This window comes from Canis lupus, chromosome 8 (genome assembly GCF_048164855.1).
Source record: "Canis lupus baileyi chromosome 8, mCanLup2.hap1, whole genome shotgun sequence".
Lineage (NCBI taxonomy): Eukaryota > Metazoa > Chordata > Mammalia > Carnivora > Canidae > Canis > Canis lupus.
Window position 1 is genome coordinate 14,254,406 of NC_132845.1, and position 25,509 is coordinate 14,279,914.

Here is a 25,509-nt window from a genome sequence, read left to right on the forward strand (position 1 = left end):
TGTAAAGTAGCTCAAGTGCATTTGTCCAGAAGGCCAGAGGATTCCTTAAATGTGTACTAGTTTTACCAAGTTGTATCTCAGTTGAGAACTCTAGGTCAGGTTTTCCTGGGTACAAAGTGAATCCTTGAAGTGTGAAAATCGGGACTTCTTTATTTCAGGAATATTTACCAAAATGATAATTTCAGAAAACAATTTAGATAGCAAATCCATTCTATTTTCTTTTTTCTTCTTTAGCTTTTACATATCTTATTTTTTCTAAGTAATGTTATACAATAGATATAATAAATACTATTGTGTTTCATTTTCTTTGCTTCTTTTATTTGTATTCTCCACTATCCATTTTTTGACCATATTTCCTTCTTGGATGTTTGCTAATCTGTTCATTTCTGAGAAAATGTTGTTTTTTCTTCCTTTCTTCAGTTTAGCCAACTTTCATTTCACGTCTTCCTGTTATTTTTCCTATTTTATTCTGAGTTTTAAAATTACTGATTTATTGTGTTTGTTGGTATCTGCAAATGTTTGCTTAATTATATTTAACCTATACTGGAAGTAATTGTTAAATTTTTCTCTGCCTCATGGCTGCCTGTTTTATTTTGTTTTAGTTCTTAGTTTTGAGGGTTTTAAAAAGTAAATTTGTGTGGATGCTAGATCATTTTATTGATATTGTTCATGTTTCTTTGTTTTGGATTTTTTTCATATAAGTAGTAACAGGTGTTCTTATAAAGGAACAGGGAGTGGTGGTTGCTGGTTTCTTTTGCTTCTTAGATCAGGAGCTCCCTCATCTGTTGATATAGTGAAATGCAGCTATTTATTTATTTTTAAATAAATGGGGTCTTTAGTGTCTGTTTCCTTTGAATTCTCTTCTACTAATTTAATTTGGCAGAGCTATTATCTTGACCACTTTCTTCTTTCTCTTACCACCTTCTTTTCTATTTGCCCCAAGCAAATATCTCTTCCATAGTATTTTTTATCTCTCCTAGAAGCTGTTTCCCATCATTACCACCTCTGGCTCCCTGCATTTTATAATCTTTCTCTTTTGGCCACCTCATCAAAAGTGCTCTGACTACAAGATCTTATCCTTACTCTCAGTATTTCTTCTATGCATGTGGAGCCTTCTTCTTCTAGACTAAATTGTGATTGATGTTTATTGTGTTATCTTTGTATAGCAGTCTCTAAATCACAGCCCACATCTGTTTGGAGGCGGGCTCCAGAGCACACTCTGATGGCCTAGGATGTTTACTTCCCCACTAATATGTAAATTAAAGTATGTGTAAATTAAAGGATTCTGTATCCTAGTTATGCTATAGATATAAATTATGGGTAATTTTATTTGTTTCCCTTTTATAGTAATTGGGAGGATAAATGGAGAGATAGAAACTTAGGTGGTTGCCCATTATCCTGTAGGAACCTGAACTTATAAGTTAATATTGTAACATTAAAAATTAGAAAAAGAACCATAAAACAAATTAGCAGTAAAGGCTTAATGAAGATAGAAGGAGACACTAAGAAGTTACAGAAATGAAAAACCTAGCAGAATTGAAAACAACTCAAGAGAGGATCTCTGGGTGGCGCAGCAGTTTAGCGCCTGCCTTTGGCTCAGGGCGCGATCCTGGAGACTCAGGACCGAATCCCACGTCGCACTGCGTGGAGCCTGCTTCTCCCTCTGCCTGTCTCTCTATCTCTCTCTCTCTCTCTCTGACTATCATGAATAAATAAATAAAATCTTTAAAAAAAAAAAAGAAAAGAAAACAACTCAAGATCTATGAAGTGGTAGTGGGAGAAACATCAACATTGGTAAGGCTTAAGGTAGTTTATCATAAAAGGGTAGTAACACAAAAGTTAGGAAAGATGAAGGCGATACAAACATGAAGACAGAGCAGGTAAAATATATGAGAATAAAATATATGCTAATTTGAAAATGTAATAAATATTCTAATTTTCTAAGCAGATACAAATTATCAAAATTGACCCAAGATAAAAAAAAATCAGTAGTCATCTTAGAAAATTTTAAAAGTTTTAACAAGTAACTAAGATAAATCTTGGAAGGAAATCATGTTTAGGAAGGATTCGTGGATTCTTTTTTTTCTCCTCTCAATTTTAAGTTTGAAGTGCCTATGTATAATGTCCAGGGAATAGTGGAATAGAGAAGCTGGAGCACAGGAGAGAATATAAGGTTATAAATACAGATTTGGGAGTTTGCCACCATATAAGCAAAAAAAAAAAAAAAAAAAAAAAAGGCACTGATATTGTGATTTATCAAATACTCACAAATAGGTGAAAAGTAATGTGTCATCCTACTAGATCTTACTCATTTTCATATTTGCTTACAGATAGGTAAAAAAGAATGCATCATCCTACCAGATCTTATTGATTTTCCTTCACTTCCTGGTCAACCTGCTCTTTCTCCAGGGATAACTGATATCTCTTCATTACAGATTGAAAGTAAGTATGATGACACTATAAGTACACATGATTCTGTGAGGTAAAGTTAAATATTAATGGGCAGTCATTGTCTAATGTGTACAGAGTTTCAATCTGGGAAAATAAAAAGTTCTAGAGATAGATGGTGGTGATGGTTGCAAAACATTGTAAATGTATATAGTGCCACTGAACTGTACATTTAAAAGTAGTTAAAACTAAATTTTACTATGTATATTTTACCACAAAGATGTTACATTATTTTAAAGTACATGAATTATATGTTAATTACTGCATGTTTAATCATTAATAGTGCTTTTAAAATACATTTTGGGGGGTGCCTGGGTGGCTCAGTCTGGTAAGCATCCAGCTCTTGATTTCGGCTCAGGTCATGATCTCAGGGGTGTGAGATGGAGCCCCACATTGGGCTCTTGCTCAATGCAGAGTCTGCCTGAGATTCTCTCCCTCTCTCCCCCTCATCCTGTTCACACAAGCAAACACACTCTCTCTTGAAAGTAAATAAAAATCTTTGTGTGTGTGTGTGTGTGTGTGTGTGTGTGTGTGTACACTTTTCATGTAAGGGCAATAACTCTAGGTCCAAGATAAATATACCAAAAGAATTAAACCAAAAAGCATAACTACTTTAACCTTACCTAATTTCTACACATATATATATAAATGTACAAGAGACTACTGTATTCTTTACATATATGAAAATCCCCTTATGTATCCCTGTTAGAAAATGAAATGACTCCTCAGTATTTTCCAAAGTGGCAAATGCTATATTACAGCAAGAAAAACAGACTTGTGGGTAAAATTTACTATTTAAAATGCTTTTAAGTTTACACCCCCAACTATTTTGACTTTTAGACATTGATACATTATTACCTTTTAGGAGAGAAGATTATTGAACAAATGAAACAAGTGAAGGAAGAAAGAAGATACCTGGAAAGAATTAGAGAAGAACAAATTAAAAAAGTTGAAAAGCTATTTGAACAAAGTAAATTGAAGCGATACCATGGTAAAGTTTATTATATCTTTTATCATTAATATGCTTTACAGAAGATTTTTTTTAAGTTCAAACATTTTTTATAACATTCATTCATTTATTCATTTACTAAATAAGTTTTGTCCACTGAATTTAGCCATCATTCTAGGGGCTGAGGAGATAATAATAGGCAGACACAATTTTGTCTCTGCCCTCAAAGAGGTTATATAGTCCAGTGGGGAAATGATAATCAAGAAAATAGTAATGAATACATCCTGATTATCATTATGCTATGATAAAGGAATCACAGAATTGTATACATAGGAGTACAGAGGAATAACACCCAAATCAGATGGAAGAGATCAAGAAAGACTTCCCAGAAAAGTGTTAAGTATGCTAGAATCTGAAGTGTGTCTCCTCATGTCTGTAGACCTTCAGACATGCTTTTCTCTCTGCCATCCACATTTTCTTTTCCATCAGTCTCCCTTTTCCCAGTTCACCTGGCTATTTCCTACTAGTGATTCAATCTCAGCTTAGATAGAACTTAGTATAGAAGCATTCTTTGAATTCTAGTCTTCCCTACATGCTTAATTTTGTCATGTCTGTCTGCTTTGCTAAAGAAGTAAATGAATGAAAGAAATTAGAAAAGTAGGTCATTTTGCAACAGAATGAGACAAGTGTTGTTAGGACTGGTATAAATGGAAAAAAGAGCTAGGATGGAGGAAGTATACAATAATGGCTTAAGAGATGTTAAAGGATTTAAGAAGACTGCATTTTGGGTTGTATTTGAGGATTATATGAATAAAAGGTATATATGGAATTAACTGGTATCAGGATCCTCAATTTACAGCAAAATTGCTTCAGTACTAGAACTGACTGAAGGTTATAGGGAATGTCAGGAGATATTTCTGCAGGTTCTACCTCATAATATTAAATACTATCCTGGAAATGGTGGCAATGACTCAGCTTTGTTGTACTGTTAAAAATTTTATCAGACAAATTCGAATAATAGACTAGAAATCACAGGACCAGGATTCTAATACCTGATTAGTCTTTTACATAAACAAGTTATTTCTCTTCTTTGCGCCTTTTTTCTATTTATAAAATGAGAATGATCATTCACTTTCTATTTCAACGGGAATGTTTTGAGATAAAAGGCATGTATCAGCCATCAAATATTTATCGAGGTTATGTGCCTCAATCCCCTACATTGTTTTAAATGCTGAGGATACAGAAATAAACAAGATAAACATGGTCCTGCTCTTAAGGAGTTTGTTCCTAATGGGAGGAGACAGACAGTAAACAAATGAGATAATATTAGCTACTGATTAGAGCTCAGGAGTCAGTTTAAAAGAACATAGTAAAGGGTGATGGGGCAGGAGAGATGCTTTAGCTAGGGTTTTCAAGGAAGGCATCACTGAGAAGATATCATTAAGATGTGATGAATAAGGAGGCAGGCAGATAAAAAGATAAACAATCCAGACAGAAGGAACACAAGAATGTCAAGGTCTGGAGATGGGAATGAGCTTGGAGTATTAAGGACCTGAAATGAGGCCAGTGGCGTTAGAAAGTAATACAGAGTAATGTAGAGGAAAATGAAATAAAAAGTTCAGGAGGAACAGATAGGCCATTTCAAGGAGTTTAGATTTGATTCTAAGTAAGGTGGGAAGCCATTGGAGGATTTTGAAGCTAGAGGTTCATATGATTTAAAAAATATTTTTAAAAGATCAGAATGACTGCTGTATGTAATAGCCTGTTAGAGGAGCAAGAATGGAAGCAGAGACCAGTTAGAAACATAATGCGCTTTCAAAAGATGATAGTGAGGGCACCTGGATGGCTCATTTGGTTAAGTGTCTGCCTCTCGATTTCAGCTCAGGTCATAATTTAGGGTCATGATCTCAGGGTCCTGAGACCCTGCACTCAGCGAGGACTCTGGTTTAGATTCTCTCTCTCCCTTTCCATGCACAGATGTGCGCCCTCACTCACTCTCTCAAGATAAAATCTTAAAAAACAAAAACAAAAACCATGATGGTGGATTGACTGGGACATAGCATTGAAGAAGTAGAATGTGCCAAGTGCTGGAAGTATTTTGACAGTAGTACCAATAGAACTTACTGAGGGATTGGATATAGGGCATGAGGGAAATAAACTTGAGTTAAAATCCCATATTGTAGAATTTTAATCAAATCACCTGATTGACATAGATTTAAAATTTGATTTTCAGTTCATTGATAATCTTTTAAAAATAAATGCAATGCATATTCTGATACCATAGCATGCAGTTTATGTTCCTGTTAAGTTTGTATTTAGAATCTCATTGGTGTCAAAGTGATTTCCCTAAGTTGGCAGTATTTAATTTTTAATTTTCTCAGCTAAAGGGCTCAGATTTAAGAAATTTTGCCCAACATAAATTTGGGAATATATCTAGTATAATTTTAATAAGTGATGAATCAGAATCAGCTTATTTTATAAAACAAGTCATTTTAGGGGCTGAAAATTTTTTTTGCCTTTCTCTTGTTTTAAGTAATGATGTCAAATCAGATGATGGAAAAAAGTAATCAAAATAAATGTACACATTTTTCTATAGGTAATATTTGTAATTCTGAAAAATCTTGACTAAAGAACTTGGTTTGGTTCCTGTGTTTATCACTATTTTACTATATTTGTAAGCAGATCCTTTTATTTATTTTTTAATTTTTTTAGCAGATCCTTTTATTATCTAATAAACATTTCATCTTTGCTTTAATTTCCTCAACATATGAGGGAGGAAGAGTAGAGGAGTAGAAGGGTTTGAATTAACTCTAGGGTCCTTTCCAGGTTGAAAAGTTTAATCCTTGAGTCAGACTTACACTATATAGTCTTTGCTTTTTTTGTAGCCTGTGATGGTTGGAAGAAAAAATACTTTGAAACAAAGAAAATCACAGCATCATTAGAGGAAGTTTTAAGAAAACTTCAAGAAGATTTGGAACTTTACTATAAAAAATTGCTCATGCAACTTGAAGCCAGGGAGATCAAGATGAGACCAAAGAATTTGGCAAACATTACAGACTCTAAGGTACTTATTACTAATTGTGTTCACATTCTCTTAGAGAAGTTCTACTCAAAACATGGTTTATCATTGTTAGTATTATCATATGTAGGATGTTTTGGACTACAGGTAACAAAAACTTGACTTAACCTGGCTTAAATAAGAAAATTTATGATCTCATGTAGTGGGTGCTGAGAAGATAGAATCAGCAGCTTAATGATGTCTTTAAGGGACTAGGTGCTTCTGATAGTTCTTCCCTATTATTTTTAGTGTTGGCTTCATTATAAGACTGCTTTTCCTCATGGTACCAGTAGGGTTGCCAATGGCTGGTAGGGGTATGCGCCTCCCAAACAAGACTATAAAACTTTAGCCTGGTGGGGGTTCAACCAGGCCTAACCTGGATTGATAATAGTTATCAAGGAGTGCTATGCACCAACTTAGACTACTTGGGATCTACCTCTGGACCTGTGGATAGGGTCACTTTCTTTGATTCTATGGAAAAGAGATGAACACCTGATGAAATAAGGCAGGGGATCAACCGTATGCACTACATTCCTTTTCTTTAGCTGGGGAGTAGTTAATAACACCCACAGAATCTAAAGGTATTGATATTCTAAGGAACTTACTAAATTATATTAAATTTTAATCTTTTTCTTGAGATAAGAAGTTTACTTGTTAAAAAAAAAGATTTATGGGCAGCCCCGGTGGCTCAGCGGTTTAGCGCCGCCTTCGGCCTGGGGCATGATCCTGGAGACATGGGATCGAGTCCCATGTTGGGCTCCCTGCATGGAGCCTGCTTCTCCCTCTGCCTGTGTCTCTCTCTCTCTTTCTCATGAATAAGTACAATTAAAAAAAAAAAAAAGATTTGTTTATTCATGAGAAACACAGAAAGAGAGAGGCAGGCTCCATGTAGGGAGTCCGATGTGGGACTTGATCCCTGATCCCAGGATCATGCCCTGAGCCAAAGGCAGACAACCACTGAGCCACCCAGGCATCCCAGGAAGTTTACTTTTTCTAATTGAGTGACTCTGCCATGTATAGACAATAAATTCCAGAGGCCATAAAAGTATGATTTAACTTTAGACATGATGAAATTTAAAAAAAAAAAAAGAAGACATGATGAAATCGTAAAAGTTTGCTATTTTATTTTTCCTTAGTCTTATTGAGATATAATTGACATATAACATTTTAGTATAAGGTGTACAACATGATTTGATATATGTGTATATTGTGAAACGATTAGCACAATAAGTAAACATCCAGCATCTCACAAACTATTTTTCTTGTGATAAGAACCTTTAAGGTCTATCCTCTAAGCAACTTTTAAATATATAATACAGTATTGTTAATTATAGTTATCATACTAGACATTACATCCTTAAAACTATTTATCTTCTCACTACAAGTTTGTACCTTTTGACCACCTTCACTTATTTCCCTCTATCCATCCCCCCATCAGTTTGTTCTGTTTCTATGACTAAAAGCTTACCATTCAGATAAAGCTAATGTAAAACTCAAATAGGCTCAAGTAATGGTTTGTCCATTTTAGCTGATAGTTGATTTTGTTTATGTTTTATCAGGTTTCAGTGTACAATTTTTTTCACAAAGGCAGCTTAAAATTTTAAATAGTTTTTGTTGACCATATACTTCATAAACTTTTCTAAATCAAGTATAGTATTCCATTACTAAATATTTTTAAAGTAATACTAATCTGATTCAGCTAATAAAGTGTAATGACAATTTCAAAAGCCTTGCTAGCATCTTAAACCTAGTATATTCCTTTTATAGTAATAGTTCTTGCTTTTGTGGTACTAATTTAATGGCAACCTGTACAGATAACCTACTTATTTTTATAAAACATGAATAGTAGAACAGTAGTAGTAGAACAGAGGAGAATGTGGTCCCTAAGACATAAGAAATCAGCAGGTCAATACTAATTTACTCCAAAGCAATGAGTTTATTTTATTCAATAGGTTATTCTTATGATTTGGGGTGGGTTTTTTTTGGTATTTGTTATCACTTCTTAGTTTGCGAGGCAATTAAAAATAAATGTCGTACTAAATAAGGATTCTTTATGTATTTCACACAGAATTACCTTATAATCCAGATCACTGAAGTGCAGCATGCAATTGACCAACTTAAAAGAAAACTGGATACTGATAAAATGAAACTCATAATAGAAGTTAAGGTAACTTGCATTTCTCCTAATCATATAACATTTATCTTGAAATAAATTATTTTAGTGTTTTAATTTTGGGTATCAATAGTGTAAAGATAGTAAGGATTGTCTTAAAATCATTGCCTTAACAACCCAAGAGCATGAGTGAGAAAAATGCAAGAGTTTAAAAGAAAAATGCAAGAATAAAATCCTGTGAAAATGTGCATGCTATAACAAGGCCACAGTAAAATTTAGTAGAATTTCACTATGGAGTCATCCGTAAATAAGTCTGACAAACCACTGAATACCCTGAGCTCAATTTTTTTTTACCCATTCTGGAGTAATTAGCTCATGCTCTCTGATTATTTTCATGTATGTGGAATCATATGAATTCTCTAAATTGACTTATCAGAAATAGCTTTATGACAGGATACTTGATGAATACTTGACCCATTTCTAGAACCAGCAATGTCCAATTAGAACTTTCTGCAATGATGGAAATGTTCCGTATCTACACTGATACAGCAACCACAAGCCATGTATGGATATTGAACAATTAAGTGTAGCTTATTGTGTGCCTGAGGAACTAAATATTAAATTTTATATGATTTGTTAAATAGCTCCATGTGGCACATAGCTACTGTATTGAATAGTGCAGTTCTATATTTTTTTCCCCTAGCAGCATTCAATTAGGCTTCTCTCAATTTTAGAAGGGTAAGATAAAAGTTCATTTTTGAAAGGTAATTCTTTTTATAGATGAAGAAACAAGCAGTTTCAGATTTACGTACATTGAAAGCTGAACTGGCACAGAAGAAAATTGACACATCCTTACCATCTATCTCAATTAGGTATGTTAATTTAAAACTTATGTGTTAAAAAATTTAACCATTGTTCTTGGTGCAATATTTTATATAAGTTTTTATTTTTTCACTTTTCATGTGGGTTTTACAAAGTGTTCAGGAAAAAAGCAAAACGGTGGCTATTTGGTTATTTTTGAAGCTTTTAAGTCTATTACATATTTTACAGTACTATATAATTTTCACTTTTAAATAGTCTTAGTTTGTTCATTATATTTTAATTAAAAGCAATCTGGAAATACAGGGATATTGAACTTGCATCCAGAGCTATGGTAGAGATTAGTTTCTAAGAATTTATATTTGGAAATTTTAGAAATACGAAGGCAATATTAATATGACATGACAAAAATGTGTACATTTTTATCTCTGCAAGAAACTGATCTATTTATACAGATCATTTTTCTAAATTTTTATAGTTTGACAAAAGATGTTTATCTGTCACAATTTTGGTTTTAAGACTTTCCACATTTCTTCAGTTTGCTGTTTGGCTAGAGCATCTCCAGAATAGTCCAGACAATTTGCGTGCCACATGCCAATGCCTCGTAAGCCATGCTTTTGTATGTATGCTGCCTTTAAAGAAATGCTCTGAGGGTTATCATACCACACTTGATGAAAATAGCCGGAAGAATCCTATAAGAATAAATTAAACTGTTGAGTACAATATTAAATCCAGTAATTCAAAAAGGATACAATGAAATAATAGAAATTTTAGACATAGTGCTTTATGCTTCCATGGTTCTGTATGTGATACTTTCTAGACACGATTGTGGTACTTTTCACAGCAGCAAAGATTACACAAATGAATTTGTTAATATAATCTAAAGTTTTTCTCATGTCCTAAAATTCCTTCCTTGGTCTCATCTGATGCTTATCAACCAAGATGTATATCTGAGTCACTTGTGGGGCTTTTAAAAATATAAATCACAGGACCCACAGGAAACCTACTTAATCAAAATCTTCTAGGGCTAGTACTAGGACATATGTTTGCGTTTTACCATCCCACTAGGTAATTCTGATATGCAGACACAGTTAAGGAGGATCACTGCTCTAGTCCTCTAACACCAGCTTATTATTATTATTTTTTTATATTCCTTACAGTTCCTGGAAATGTGCTTAGTTAGGAGCTCAGCAGATGATTTTGTGTATGATGTATCAACCAATTCAAAAGGTAATGGGTGGGGGAAATATCTCCTTTTCTAGGTCTTACAGAATTAAGAACCAAAAACTGGAAAATAGTCTTATGCTCACCTTTCAGCCTGTAAAATCTCCCCAGCATCAACTGCCTCTATCTAATACTACCAGTCTCTCTTAGAAGATTGGATGAAAGAAACAGAAGTAGGCAAAAACGGTTAAGGAAAAAAAAAAAATAGAATGACCTGTGATTTCAAATCATTTACTGATTTTTTTTTTATATATATCTGGGAAACTTCCAAAGGCAATTCTCAGTGGATGCCAGTAATATTTTTATTTATGGTAGCACCATATGTGCTAGAGTAGTCTCCTAAGAGGACTACTTTAAAGGACATTTGTCTCTTGGTAAATGAATAAACTGTGGCATATTTAAGTGTAGTAGATTCATTTACTACAAGCATATCTCATATTCTTAAAATTTTTTTTAATTTTTATTTATTTATGATAGTCACATCACAGAGAGAGAGAGAGGCAGAGGGAGAAGCAGGCTCCATGCACCGGGAGCCCGACGTGGGACTCAATCCCGGGTCTCCAGGATCACGCCCTGGGCCAAAGGCAGGCGCTAAACCGCTGCGCCACCCAGGGATCCCTCTTAAAATTTTTTAATTGTGATTCACCATTGAAAAGCAACTTGTAAAATTTATTTTTGTAGATTTAGAGGCAAACCCAAAGTCATATATCTCTGAATGTTGCCATTATTATAGCAAGCACTTTGAGCCTTTTGATACATTTACTCAGTTTTTCACCCTAACAGTAAGATTAATTTATGCATGATTAAGGCGTATAGAATACTAAGTATGAGGCTGCTATCACTGAAAGAGAATAAGAAACCAGAATGATTCTCTTCATTAACAAAAAATTTGATTTTGGTTGCTATGGAATTTTACAATAAATGAAAAAGAAACAAGATAATCTATAGTAACAAAACTGTTATCTAAAGTGCCATTAAATGAATGACCTTTAAAGGCTTATCAAAATGTTTCCTGAATTCTAAAACTTTAAAGAATGTGTAAGGAAAAAAAGTCAGGGACTACAAAAAAACAGTACATCAGAGTGTAAACTATCACACTGTTCAGCAAAGACAAGAGTATAAATTACCTTAATAAATATGTTAATTATATGCCTAAGAGGTATGTAGTTTTCAAATTTTAGAAAAGGCTTTTTATGTAATTGATAATGTTTAAAGTTATGAATCAACTTCCATCATATCATTTTAGGGCTCTTTTACAGTGACAAAATCCAAAGTAAATTCAAAGATGCTTTGTAATTAGATTTTTGAAGTGTGGTAAAGTTTTTATTATGCTAAGGGTAAATTATGAAAAAATGTAACTTTTCTTTGCCTCATTGGTTAAGCAATTCCTATTTATCAAACACTACCTGACAGAATTGCTCTGGACATTTATTTCTTCAAGTTTCTGTAATATAATTTGTCTAATATCACAGTTTATACCATTTTCCACTAATGCATTTTTTATTCTCAGCCTCATGCCTCCCTATAAAACAGCCTATAAATCAGAATTTTTAGGCTACTTTGAAATGGAGACTTGCAGAGCTAATAACCTATTTTGGCCCAAAGCCATAGTTAGCATACATAATCGTTAACTATTAAGGATATCTTGTTTGATACGCAGGTTTTTAGAACACCATCTAAAATGACAAGTGGCCCATGCAAAGCAGTTCTGTTATTACCATAACTTGAACTGCTAACCAGCAAAGTACATGATTAGACAAGTTTACTCATGTAAACACTGGTCTATATATTGTACCCTAAAAGAAAACAAAGTCTTAACAAATATGTTATTATGAAAACATGCAATTATGAAAATAGAATAAATGTTTATAATTTGTGAAAAGTCTTACTTTATAGTTATAGTAAGAAGCTTGCTGATCTTTATCCCAGTGGCTTCCAGAAATAGAACTATTTACTTGCTTCATAATTATTTTATAGGGCACCTGATGTCCTGAAGCAATACCACAAGAAGCCCTCCAGGAAGGGACTTTTGGGATGGTACAAACACGATCCTAGAAATACAAAAATGTTCATATTATAGATTTGTCAGTTAAGCAAATCTTAGGAACCAAATCAGGGAAACTATTTTTTAGAAATAAAATATTATATATTTCCTTTTAATGATGAAATTTAACTTTTATTCTGTAAAGTCAGTTTATTTATAACATTCATGGGATTAATTAAAAATAAAACTGTACTTTTTAGTCTCAAACATATATATGAAACAAAACAAGCTCTAAAGAATAGAAAGAGGAAAAAGTTATATAAAAATAATCTGTACTTACCTCCATTAAGTTTAGACAGGTATAATCATAACCATACCAGGGAATACCCATTACAAGTTTCTTAGGGTTAATACCTATCTTGATGTAGTCATCATATCCTAATCAAATTGGGACAGAAAAAAAAAAAACATTTCTCTTTATAGTCTACTAATGGGTTTATACAAGCTATGCAACCATTCAGAATCCAAGTTTGAAAAAACAGGTACATTTGTGCAAAATACTAATGCAGTGTTTCCCTAACATAACCATAACCAAGATATATGATATTTTAGATTCTGAAGTTTCAGAAAAGTTCTTAAGTTTTCTGGCAGAGATGGTCTCAGAATTTCTTATAATTCTAAAACATGGAACATGTGTGCTTTCTAGAGGTATGAATTGGAGAAGAAATGTTCCCCTTTTACTCTAGTCAATCTGTAGTTATAGCAAAGAGGAAAATGAACAAATTCCTGGTCATTCCCTTTTGTGCCCCATGCAAAATATGTTTTCCCACCAAGAGATGTTTCAAGATTATCTAGAATGTTTCAGAGCCTTTAAAGTTATTGTGTACTGTTAAGTATCCAAGAAAGGAGTGAAATACACCTTTTTTCCAACATTGATAAAGGAGGTAATTGTGTTCTATGAAATAGTTTGGGAACACTAAATTAAATACTTTGTAATTGTAACAATTTTTATTTTTAAATAGCATATGCATATGATCAGACTGTTAATTTGGACATGATGAGGCTAGGTTTTAAGATTTAATTTAGAGATAAAAAGGTTTTTTATTTATTAATCAAAACTTGAATCAGGGTCAGTTATCCAGAAAATTTCACCTGGAGTCCAAAAGACAGCAAGCAGTCTTTTATTCAGTTGGCTGATGGAATACAGACCAAACTTAGGATAATGCAAAGCCTACTTCATGTGAATGACAGAAGTACTCTTAATTCTAATAATGATATAGTTTTTAATATAGCATAGGCACTAATAATAAATGTCAAGTATGACAGTTCTCCATCAATCATGCATGGTAGGTACTCACATTATAACTATCTTTGCTATCAAAATATTTAATATTGGTTATTTCTGCAAAAATATCCCCTTCATATAATTGAAAAAAAGAGCGTTAGAACACTTACTTAAATCCCAACCAAATAATACCATAATACCAGTGCAATGAGAACTTAATACTCATCATCTGATCTATAATAGAGGATTATATATTTTTAGAAAAATTAAGTGATGGGATCCCTGGGTGGCGCAGCGATTTGGCGCCTGCCTTTGGCCCAGGGTGCAATCCTGGAGACCCAGGATTGAATCCCACGTCGGGCTCCCAGTGCATGGAGCCTGCTTCTCCCTCTGCCTATGTCTCTGCCTCTCTCTCTCTCTCTCTCTCTCTCTGTGACTATCATAAATAAATAAAAATTAAAAAAAAATTAAGTGAAAACTTTAAGATGTTGTGTAAACTTAAATTCTCCAGGTGATATTTATGTTTCAAGGAAGCTTTATAAATGGAAAAGGTGTATAAATTATTTAGAAAAACTAAAATAATCTTAATGTTTAAGTGATCATTTGTGGATTCTTACCAGTTAATGTCTCCTTATAGGGAGCATTGGCTGCTGCAATACATTCTGACAAGGCCAGACTTCGTTCATCATAAGACATCACAAAGAGAAAGTCACAAGCATCTGCAATTCCAGTGTAATTATAGCACCGGTTTTTGCTCTTTGGAGACCAAGATACATCAAAGGTTACCTGTGGAAAACCATGCCATTTTATGTAATATCAAATATGCTTATTATATCAGTTGTTTTTTTTTTATTTTGTTCTTACCTCACACTACCAAAGGAAAAAAAGACCTGTTTACATATATGAAAATGGGGTCTGACACTTATAGAAGTAGGACAGTTCTAAGATATTTTTGCTCACATGGACTGACCTACACATAAATTTGGACAGATACAATGACTAGGAGCAGGGCACTGTGTAGTTTTAAACTTAAATATTTTCAGAGGCTAGACTGGTAACCGAACTGATTGAAAGAAATAGGTGTAATGACAATAGGGTGTGGGAGGGCTTTTAAGCAACAAGAGAGTAAAAGCATGCTAAGAGAATTCAAATACAGAAGTTTTTAAAAAATATTGTGCAGGTTAGATAGGTGATCTCTTGGTACAAGTTGACTGTTCTGTGTTGGGAATTTAACCCCCTGATATATAATTACATTACACGATAGGTTTAATCCTACATTACAGTTAAAGAATAGTGGTTTATGGCTAAAAGGATAAGCTGATCAACTCAAAATGTTTATCACTTAAATGGTCTTATTTTATGAGAATACTCAAATTTGGTGAGCCAGTCTTTAACAAAGATGAGACTCTTTAAAATATTTATTACCTTAGCTGAATATTAATTAGCCTTATTTTACATATGTGCAAATGTTCTAAAGCTTCATTAAAGATTTTTGCTCTTAGTAAACACATTAATTATTACAAAAATTGAAATCAGTTAAGATTTTTACACTTTGGCCAATGTATTCTATTATAACTCTTTTTAGTACTTTGTCAGAATTCTATAATTCTCTAAGTATTAGCACTAAAGGCAGCTCAGCTTTACAAGTACAAGTTTTCCTAAATAGCACTATAGTGAAATAGGTTATAAAGTGAATTTTTTTATACATCCAGTCCCATTTTATAAAATGGGAGCTGTATTCTAGTAACGGAGAAACTAAATGATCACCTCTAAACAGGTAAATTTCAAATCCACTGTATAAATCCTTACCCTCTCCTGAACATGAAGAGTATTTTTACCTAGATTTTCTGTCATAGTTAACCTCCTATTTTGGAGAAAGCAGCTATTAGTATATTCGACAAATCAGAATGATTTTGGTTCTACTCTTGGGTCTATTATAAGTAGGTCTATGTCACTAAAAACATCTGAATCTGTTTCCTACCTGTAAAAAATGATGGTGTAGAAAGAACTCTTAATTCTGTGACCATAATTCTGTAATCTTAGTCATCTTTTCCCCAAAACTCATTTCTCTTTCCAGACTCTATTCAGTCATTTTTTTCATGGTGGCCTATTTAAGAACTTTTGGGTCATTATTTGACTTCTCTCACACCCCATAACTAATCTCACATTTTCCTTTGGGTGGCTTCTCACAGCTGTTGTGCCTCTTTCTTTCTATTAATATTTATTAAACACTTCCTGGGTGTTAAGGTTATGCCGTCATCCTGATCCATACTATAAATCTCAATTTATTAGACTTGGATTAGTCCTTATTGGTCTCCATCTCTCCTCTAGACTATTCTACATCCTAGTATAAAATAATCTCCCCCAAACACTTTCTAGGATGTAAACCCATTACACATTTTATGTCCTCAGTGAATCAAATTTCAGAATAAAATGCATGTACTTCACTCTGACATTCTGGAACTTCCATATTCTTACCTGTCTTGGCAACTGTACCTCCTGCTAGTTTTGATACTGATTTTGACAGATACTCCTACTGCAAAGTCCTTGCTCAGTCTCTTCCTCTTTGCCCTTCGCTATAGTGTGATCAGGGTTAGCAAAGACATTGTTTCCCTACATACTAATTCTAACCTATTAGTAACAACAATCTAGAGACTGAAGGAAAAGTTTTCTGGGAATAAAATTTGTCAGGAGTATGGTGACCTGCATACCAGGTATTTGCTATTCTTGATCTAAATTGTATTCATCTGAGGAGGGAGGGGCCAAGACAATGATGTAGGAAAACCCAAAAATCACCTGTTCCAGACACACCAAATCTACCCTTCTTTATAGACAATTTCTCCTGAAGAACTGAGGACTGACTGAACAGCTTTTGCATAACAGAAAAACACACCATGTAGAGAACAGCAAGAGAGATATAGATACAGTAACAAAGGAAATCCCCAACCACTGATGCTAACTGCAGTGAGGAAGGATATATATTGGGAGACCATATGCAGATTTTTCTGCTTTGGGGCACAGGAGAGGTAAAGTAACTGTTCAAAAGACCAACTAGAATATAGAAGATCCAGTCCTAGAACTCTGTCAAACAGTGGGAGTGCTATTGGAACTCTGATCAGGACTGATGAGCACCATGGTTTACATTCCCTCTACTTTCATAGCATGAACAGAAACAGCATTGCGGTGGGTGCCCACCTCAGTAAGCCGTAGGCTTCTAGCCCACACCAGCTCTACCCATATGACCAGTGAGATTGAGTACAGTGCACACAGGACACCCTAGTCAATACTTAGGTGCAAAACACCCTAGCACACTCCAGGCCTATACTGCTTTGGCTCCAGGTTATTGCCAGGGCACCCCCTGCACAAACACCTTAAGACACTGCTCCCCCCACCCCCACCTTCTACCTACTTAAGCATCAACTGTCCTGCTAAGGCATCCTCTGTGCAAAGAGCCCTAGCACTGTGCCAGCCTGCAGGGCAGCCCACACCAGCCATAGTTCCAGCCAGGCAGCCAGCCAGCCAAAATCACCAGCTGCATACAGTCTACACAGGGGATGATCATACACAAGATCATGCCTTCAAGTTTGGAAACAGCTGTTTCACCTAATTAATAGAAACAAACACAGAAAGTCAAACAAGATGACAGGAATATGCTTCAAATAAAAACTGAGAAAAAGAACTAAATGAAATGAATGTAAGCAATCTACCTGATTGCTGAGTTCAAAGTAATGATAATAAAAGAAGAGTTGATAAACTTAGAACATCAAGAAAAGATAAAAACAATTTTAAATCAGAATTGAATATGGTAAAGGAGATGGAAAATACACTAGAGGAAATCAAGAGTGGATTAGAGGATGCAGAAAAATGGACCAGCAATCTAGAAGACAGGATAATGGAAAGCTCTCAACCTGAACAGCAAAAGGAGACCAAAAAATGAGGATAGGTTAAGGGATATCTTGGACATCAAGTGAATAAGCATCCACATTCTAGGGGTCTCAGGAGGAGAGAGTGAGGAGGATAGAAAACTTATTTGAAGAAACAATAGCTGAAAATGTCCCTAACCTGGGAAGGAAGTGGATACCTAGGTTCAAGAATCACAGAGCATTCTGAGTAAGATGAGGCCAAGAGGAACACAAGACAATAATAATTAAAATGTCAAAGATTAAAGATGGAATTTTAAAAGCAGTACAAGGAGTTAGTTACATCCAAGGGTTAAAGCTATTAGCTTATTTTTCAGCAGAAACTTTGTAGGCCAGAAGAGACTGGCATGATATATTGAAAGCATGGAAAGGAAAAAACCTCCATGATACTCTACCTAGCAAAGCTGTCATTCAGAATTAAAGGAGAGGGAGAGTTGCCAAACAAAATTTATTGGAAATTTAACTGGAAAAGAAAAAGCCAATATTAGAAGAAAATTGTAAAAAAAAATTTCATCAGTAAAAGAAAACAGTAAAGGTAGTAGAGCAATCATTTATAAAGCTATTATGAAGGTTAAAAGACCAAAGTAGTAAAATCTATTGTATCTAAAAAAGTAGTTAATGGGACTCACAAAATAAGATATAAATTATGACAACATATACATAAAACAAGGGGGGGAGGAAAAAAAGTTCACATAAAATGTGTTTGAACATAACTGACCATCAACTTAATATAGACTAATATATACTTAAAATGTAAATGAATCTCTTAGTAACCACAAACCAAAAACCTATAATAGATACACAAAAAAATGAAGAAAGCAAAACATACCACTAAAAAAGTCCTCTATCACAGAGAGCAAGAGAAGAAAGGGAGAGACAAAAACTACCAAAAAAAAAAAAAAAAAAATCAGAACACAAAATGACAGTAAGTACATACCTATCAGTAATTACTTTAGGGGCACCTTGGTGGTATAGTTAGTTAAGCTTCCAACTCTTGGTTTCACAGTTCTGAGATAGAGCCCCATGTCAGGTTCTATGCTCAGCATGGAATCTCTCTCTCTCTCTCTCTCTCTCTCTCCTTCCCCCTTCCCCCCACCTGTGTGCACAGGCCCTGTCTCTAATAAATAAATTTTAAAAAATAATTAAATGCAAATGTTCTAAATATTGCAATCAAAGACCTAGACAGAATGCTTAAAAAAAACCAAGACCCTAGGGACGCCTGGGTGGCTCAGTGGTTTAGCACCTGCCTTCAGCCCAGGGCATGATGCTGGAGTCCCAAAATCAAGTCCCACATCGGGCTCCCTGTGTGGAGCCTGCTTCTCCCTCTGCCCATGTCTCTGCTTCTATGTCTCATAAATAAATAAATAAAATCTTAAAAAAATAAAAATAAAAACCAAGATCTGTCAATATGTTCCTGCAAGAAATTCATTCTGGACCTAAAGACATACAAACTAAAAGTAACAGACTAAAATAGCCCATGCAAATGGAAAGTGTAGGAAAATGGGGTAGAAATATTTATATCAGACATAATAGACTTTAAAGGAAGTCTGTAATAAGGGACAAAGGTGAACCTACATAATGATAAGATCAACCAGAGGATGTAACAGTTGTAAATATCTATTATGCACCCAACATTAGAGCACCTAACTACAAAAAGCAAATATTAACAAACCTAAAGGAAAAAATGGACAGCAATAATGATAGAGGACTTTAAACCCACATACCAAATGTTGGCAAATCAAACTTCAATAAAAACAAATTAAAAAAAATAAACCCCATTATACATCAATGGATAGATCATCCAGACATAAAATCAACAAGGAAACTGGCTTTCAATGACACATCAGACTAGAAGGACTTAATAGATATATCGAGAACATTCCATCCAAAACAGCAGAGTACACATTCCTTTCAAATGCACATGGAATGTTCTCCAGGATAGATCACATATTAGGCCACAAAACAAGTCTTAATAAATTCAGAAAAACCTGAAATCTTATTAAGCGTATTTTCCAACTACAAGGGAACGAAACTAGAAATCAATTACCAGGAAAAAAAAAAACATGGAGGTCAAACAACATGCCACTAAACAACAAATGGGTCAAAAAAGAAAGAGGAAATAGATAATACATGGAGACAAATATGAAAACACAAAGGTTCAAAATCTATGGGACATAGCAAAAGCCATAGTAGGAGGGAAGTTTATAGCAATACAGGACTACCTCAAGAAACAAGATTGCAAATAGACACTCCAACCTTATACCTAAAAGGAACTAGGGAGAAAAGCTCAAAGTTAGAAGAAAAAAATTAACAAAGATCATATTAATACGGGGTGCTTGGGTGGTTTGGTTGGGCATCTGCCTTCAGCTCAGGTCATGATCCTGGTGTCCTGGGATTGAACCCCTCATTGGGCTTCCCTGCTCTGCAGGGAATCTGCTTCTCCCTCTGCCCCTAACCCCTGCTCATGTCTTGTGCTCTCCCTCTCTCTCTCTCTCAAATAAATAAAAAAATATTTTTTAAAAAAGGTCAGATTAATAAGGAAGTAAATGAAATAATTTTTTTAAAGGCAGAGCAGTGAAGCACACAAATATTTCTTTGAAAAGATAAAGTTAATAAAACTTTAGCCAAACTCATCAAAGCAGAGGACTCAAATCAGAAATACAAGAACCAACAAACACAAATATTATAATAAACTATTACCAAAAAAGTCTATGCAAATTGGACAACCTAAAAGAAATGCATAAATTCCTAGAAATCTAGAACTTCCCAAAATTAAATCAGGAGGAAATAAAAAAATCTGAACAGACCAATTATAGCAACAATATTGAATTTATAATCCAAAATTGCCCAAAAAATAAAAATCCAGAACCAGATGTATTCACAGGTGAATTCTACCAAACACTGAAAAAAGAATCAATACCTAATTCTTCTCAAGCTCTTCCAAAAAAAGAACAGGGAGACTCCATGTTCATTATATGAGATCCTGACACCAAAATAAGATAAAGACAATACAAAAAAGAGAAACGATAGGCCAACTAAATATTAGCAAACAAATAGTCAATATATTGTTGCAAATTTAATAATATATTTAAAAAATCATCTACCAAGAGCAAGTGGGATTTATTCCAGGGATGCAAGGATGGTTCAATATCCACATATTAACATATGCCAGAGTAACAAAATTAAAGATAAAAATCGTATGATCATAATAATAGATGCAGAAAATGCATTTGATAAAATTCAACATCCACTCATGACAAAAACTCTCAAAGTAGGTTTAGAGGTAACATACCTCAACACTATAAAGGCCATATGTGATAAAACCCACAGGTAAGATAATACTCAATGGTGAAAAACAGAGCTTTTCCTCTAAGTTCAGAAACAAGGACATCCACATTACTTTTATTCAATATAGTATTAGAAGTCCTAGCTGTAGCAATCAAACAAGAAATAAAAGGCATCCAACATTGTTCTAGATATACTTCCACAGGCAAGGGAAACAAAAGCAAAATAAACTGTTGGGACTACAACAAAATGAAAAGCCTTTGCATAGTGAAGGAAGCCATTAACTAAATGAAAAACCTACTGAATGGGAGATCTTTGCAAATGATTTATACAATAAGGGGTTAATATCCAAGATATATAAAAAAATGTACACAACACTCAAAACACAAATAGTCCAATTGCAAATGGGCAGAGGGGTCCCTGGGTGGTGCAGCGGTTTGGCGCCTGCCTTTGGCCCAGGGCGCGATCCTGGAGACCCGGGATTAAATCCCATGTCGGGCTCCCGGTGCATGGAGCCTGCTTCTCCCTCAGCCTGTGTCTCTGCCTCTCTTTCTCTCTCTCTGTGACTATCATAAATAAAAATTAAAAGAAAAAAAAAAAAAGAAAATGGGCAGAGGACCCGAATAGATATTTTTGCAAAGACATACAAATGGCTAACAGACACATGAAAAGATGCTCAACATTACTAATCATCAGGGAAATGCAAATCAAAACCACAAAGTCATATCACCTATCAGAATGACCCTGTCAAAAAGACAAGAATAAATATTGACAAGGATGTGGAGAACGTTTGTGCATTGTTGGTGAGAATGTCAATTGGTGCAGTCACTGGAAAACAGTATGGAGTTTACTCAAAAAAAATTAAAAATAGAAATTCCATATGATCCAGTAATTCACTACTCAGTATTTACCCAAAGAAAATGAAAACACTCATTCAAAAAGATACACATCCCTATGTTTATTGCAGAATTATTTACAAGAGTCAAGATATGTAGGCAATCCAAGTATCCATCGATACTATCCATCGTCCAAGTATCCAGACGAAAGGATAAAGGTGATGTGAGTTTGTGTCTGTCTCCCATTTTCTCCCCCTTCTTTCCTCATCCCCCCTTCTCTCTCTCTCTCTCTCTCTCTCTCTATATATATATATATATATATATATACACACACACACACACACACACACACACGATATATGCGATGGAATATTTTTCAGCCATAAAGGGGAATGAAATCTTGCCCTTTATCATGGATAGGCCTAGAAGGTATGCTAAGTGAAATAAGTCAAAGACAAATACCATGTGATTCAGTCATATGTGGAATTTATTTTTTTTTTAAGGATTTATTTATTTGTGATAGAGAGAGAGGCAGAGACACAGGAGGAGGGAGAAGCAGGCTTCATGCCAGGAGCCCGACGTGGGACCCGATCCCGGGACTCCAGGATCGCGCCCCAGGCCAAAGGCAGGCGCCAAACTGCTGAGCCACCCAGGGATCCCCATATGTGGAGTTTAAGAAACAAAACAGGTGAACAAAAGAACAAACAAAAAACAGACTTCTAAACACAGAGAACAAACTTGTAGTTGCCAAAGGGGAGGTGGGTGGGAGGATGGGATAAATAAATAGGTAATATAAATTGTACTCAGATGAAAAGCCAAATTCTGCACTGACAAAATTCCCTTACCTACATAAAGCCACAGTGCTATCAATCCTTATATCATAAATTTTTCCAATGAATCTCAAATTCATATTGACCAATTGTAGCAAAATCACCTACTGTAGTTGGTAAAAATACAGTTCCTAGGCTCTATCCCAGACTTACTGAATCAATCTCTCAAGATATTTTAACAGGTGATTCTCAGCATAAACCAGTGGCTCTAAACCTATTTATATGAAATAGAATATATATTTTATATGTATATATTTGCTACTTAGATTTTTAAATTTTTGAAAGGCAGGTATCATTTATTCACTAAATAGACAGTTTTTAACATTGAGTTAGAAAGGAGCTCTCATTATTTAGTCTTGTATGGTAGGTATATGTCATTTTATTGTGCTTCACAGATACTGCCTTTTTTTTTTTTTTTTTTTTTTTACAGATTTAAAGTTTATGGCAACCCTAAATCAAAAAAGTCTGTCAGCACCATTTTTTCCACAGCATTTGCTCACTTCATGTCTTTTTGTCACATTTTGGTAATTCTCACAATATAGCAAACTTTTTATTTATTCTGCTGATTTGTGATCAGTGATTTTTAATGTTGTTATTGTAATAGTTTTAGGGTGCCACAAACCATGCCCATGTAAGATGGGAAGCCATCCATAAATGTATGTTCTGACTCTCCATCCACTGGCTGTTGTTTCCCTGTCTCTCTTCTTGTGCCTCCCTACTCCCTGAGACATACAACATTAAAATTAGGCCAAATTAATAACACTACAATGGCCCTTAAGTGTTTAAGTGAAAGGGAAAGTCACACTTCTCACACTTTGAATCAAAAGCTAGAAATGATTAAGCTTAGTGAGGAAGGCATGTCAAAAGCTGAGATAGGCCAGAAGCTAGGCTTCTTGTCCTAAACAGTTAGCCAAGTTATGAAAACAAAAAGTTCTTGAAGGAAATTAAAAGCACTACTCTAGTGAATATATCAATCATAAGGAAGCAAAACAGCCATAGTGGAAAAAGTTGTATTGGTCTGGATGGAAGATCGAACCAGCCACAATATTCCCTTATGCCATAGCCTAATCCAGAGAGCAAGGTCTTAACTCTCTTCAATTCTGTGAAGGCAGGGAAAGGTGAGGAAGCTGCAAAAGTTTGGAGGAGCAGAGGTTGGTTCATGAAGCTTAAGGGAAGAAGCTTTCTCCATAACAGCAAAGTGCAAGGTGAAGCAGCAAGTGCTGATAGAAGATCTAGCTAAGATAATTAATGAAGATGGCTATACTAAACCACAGATTTTCAAGATTGGCAAAACAGCCTTCTGTTGGAAGAAGATGCCGTCTAGGACTTCCATTAGCTAGAAAGAAGTCAATGCCTGATTTCAAGGCTTCATAGGACAGGCTGAGTCTCTTACAAGGGGTTAAAGTAGCCGGTGACTTTAAGTTGAAGCCAATTTTCATTGGCCATTCTGAAAATCCTAGGGCCCTTAAGGATTATGCTAAATCTACTCTGCCTGTGCTCTATAAATGGAACAACAAAATCTGGATGAGGGCATATCTGTTTTCAGAACATGGTTACTGAATGTTTTAAGCCCACTTTTGAGAACTGCTGAAGAAAGTTTCCTTTCAAAATTCGACTCTTCATTGACAATGTACTTGGTCATGGAAAAGCTCTGATGCAGATGGACAATGAGATGAATGTTGTTTTGTCATGTCGGCTAACACAACATCCACTCTGAAGCCCATGGATCAAAAAATCATTCCAAATTTCAAATATTATTTAAGAAACATATTTAGTAGGACTATAGTAACCGTAGACAGTGACTCTGCTGAAGGATCTGGGCAAAGTCCATTGAAAACCTGGAAAGGATTCACCATTCTAGATGCCATTAGGAACATTTGTGATTCACGGAAGGGAAAAATCAAAGTCTCTAATGTAAGAAGGGTTTGGACCAGGTGGGTTGATACCCACCCTCATGGAGGACATTGAGGGGTTTAAGATTTTCATGAAGTAACTAGATATGGTAGATCTAGCCAGAAAACTAGAATTAGAAGTGGAGCCTGAAGATGTGACTGAATGGCTGCAACCTTATGGTAAAATTTTCACAGATTAAAAAAAAAATTCCTTATGTTAAGATTTTATTTCTTTATTTGAGAGAGAGAGCAAGAGAGAGAGAGAACACAAGCATGGAGAGTGGCATAGGGAGAAGCAGGCTCCATCCCAGGACCCTGGTAGTATGACCTGAGCCAAAGGCAGGTGCTTAACCAGCTGAGCCACCCATGCACCCTGAGGAATTGCTTCTTATGGATGAGCAAATAAATCGGTTTCTTGAAATGAATCTACTGGTGAAACAACACAAGGTTTATAAATTTAGTCAATAAAGCAACAGGATTTGAGAGAATTGACTCCAATTTTGGAAGAAGTTCTACTGTGGGTAAAATGCTATTAAACAGAATTGAATGCTATAGATAAATTGTTTGTGAAATGAAGAGCCCATCAGTGCAACAAACATCATTGTTGTTTTAAGAACTTGCCACAGCCTCCCCAAACTTCAGCAGCCACTATCCTGATCAGTCATACCATCAAGGTCAGGGCAAGACACTTCCCCAGAAAAAAGACTACAACTTGCTGAAAAGCTCAGATGATGGCTAGCATTTTTAGCAATAAAGTACTTTCAATTAAGGCATTTATGTTATTTTCCAAATGCACACTCAGACTATAGTACAGTGTAAACATAACTTTATATGCACTGGAAAACCAAAAAAATTCATTTGACTTG

General features: G+C 34.8%; 2 protein-coding genes across 7 annotated transcripts in view; one reads left to right on the top strand and one right to left on the bottom strand.

The window, feature by feature from the left end:
- SPATA1 (spermatogenesis associated 1) overlaps nt 1-14,712 on the top strand; it is a 52,694-nt gene extending 37,982 nt beyond the window's left edge. For 4 of the 6 annotated variants that reach the window (XR_012034923.1, XR_012034926.1, XR_012034927.1 and 1 more), the window contains 7 exons: nt 2,331-2,442; nt 3,314-3,439; nt 6,283-6,461; nt 8,524-8,622; nt 9,349-9,440; nt 10,548-10,617; nt 14,518-14,712. Coding sequence is in view for 1 of the 6 variants with exons in the window: in XM_072834274.1 (XP_072690375.1) it covers nt 2,331-2,442; nt 3,314-3,439; nt 6,283-6,461; nt 8,524-8,622; nt 10,548-10,617; nt 14,518-14,546 (615 nt within the window). In the remaining 5 variants the exon portion in view is untranslated. Of the gene's footprint in view, nt 1-2,330; nt 2,443-3,313; nt 3,440-6,282; nt 6,462-8,523; nt 8,623-9,348; nt 9,441-10,547; nt 10,618-11,088; nt 11,167-14,517 lie in introns of those variants that run through there. The other 2 variants (XR_012034924.1, XM_072834274.1) reach the window with 2 other exon arrangements.
- The window catches only part of CTBS (chitobiase), a 36,123-nt gene continuing 18,168 nt past the window's right edge, over nt 7,555-25,509 (bottom strand). Inside the window, exons 4-7 of the mRNA XM_072834279.1 lie at nt 14,498-14,666; nt 12,936-13,033; nt 12,501-12,662; nt 7,555-10,079 (exon numbers count right to left, since the gene is read on the bottom strand). Of these exons, the coding sequence (XP_072690380.1) occupies nt 9,888-10,079; nt 12,501-12,662; nt 12,936-13,033; nt 14,498-14,666 (621 nt within the window). The 3' untranslated portion in view covers nt 7,555-9,887. The remainder of the gene's footprint in view (nt 10,080-12,500; nt 12,663-12,935; nt 13,034-14,497; nt 14,667-25,509) is intronic.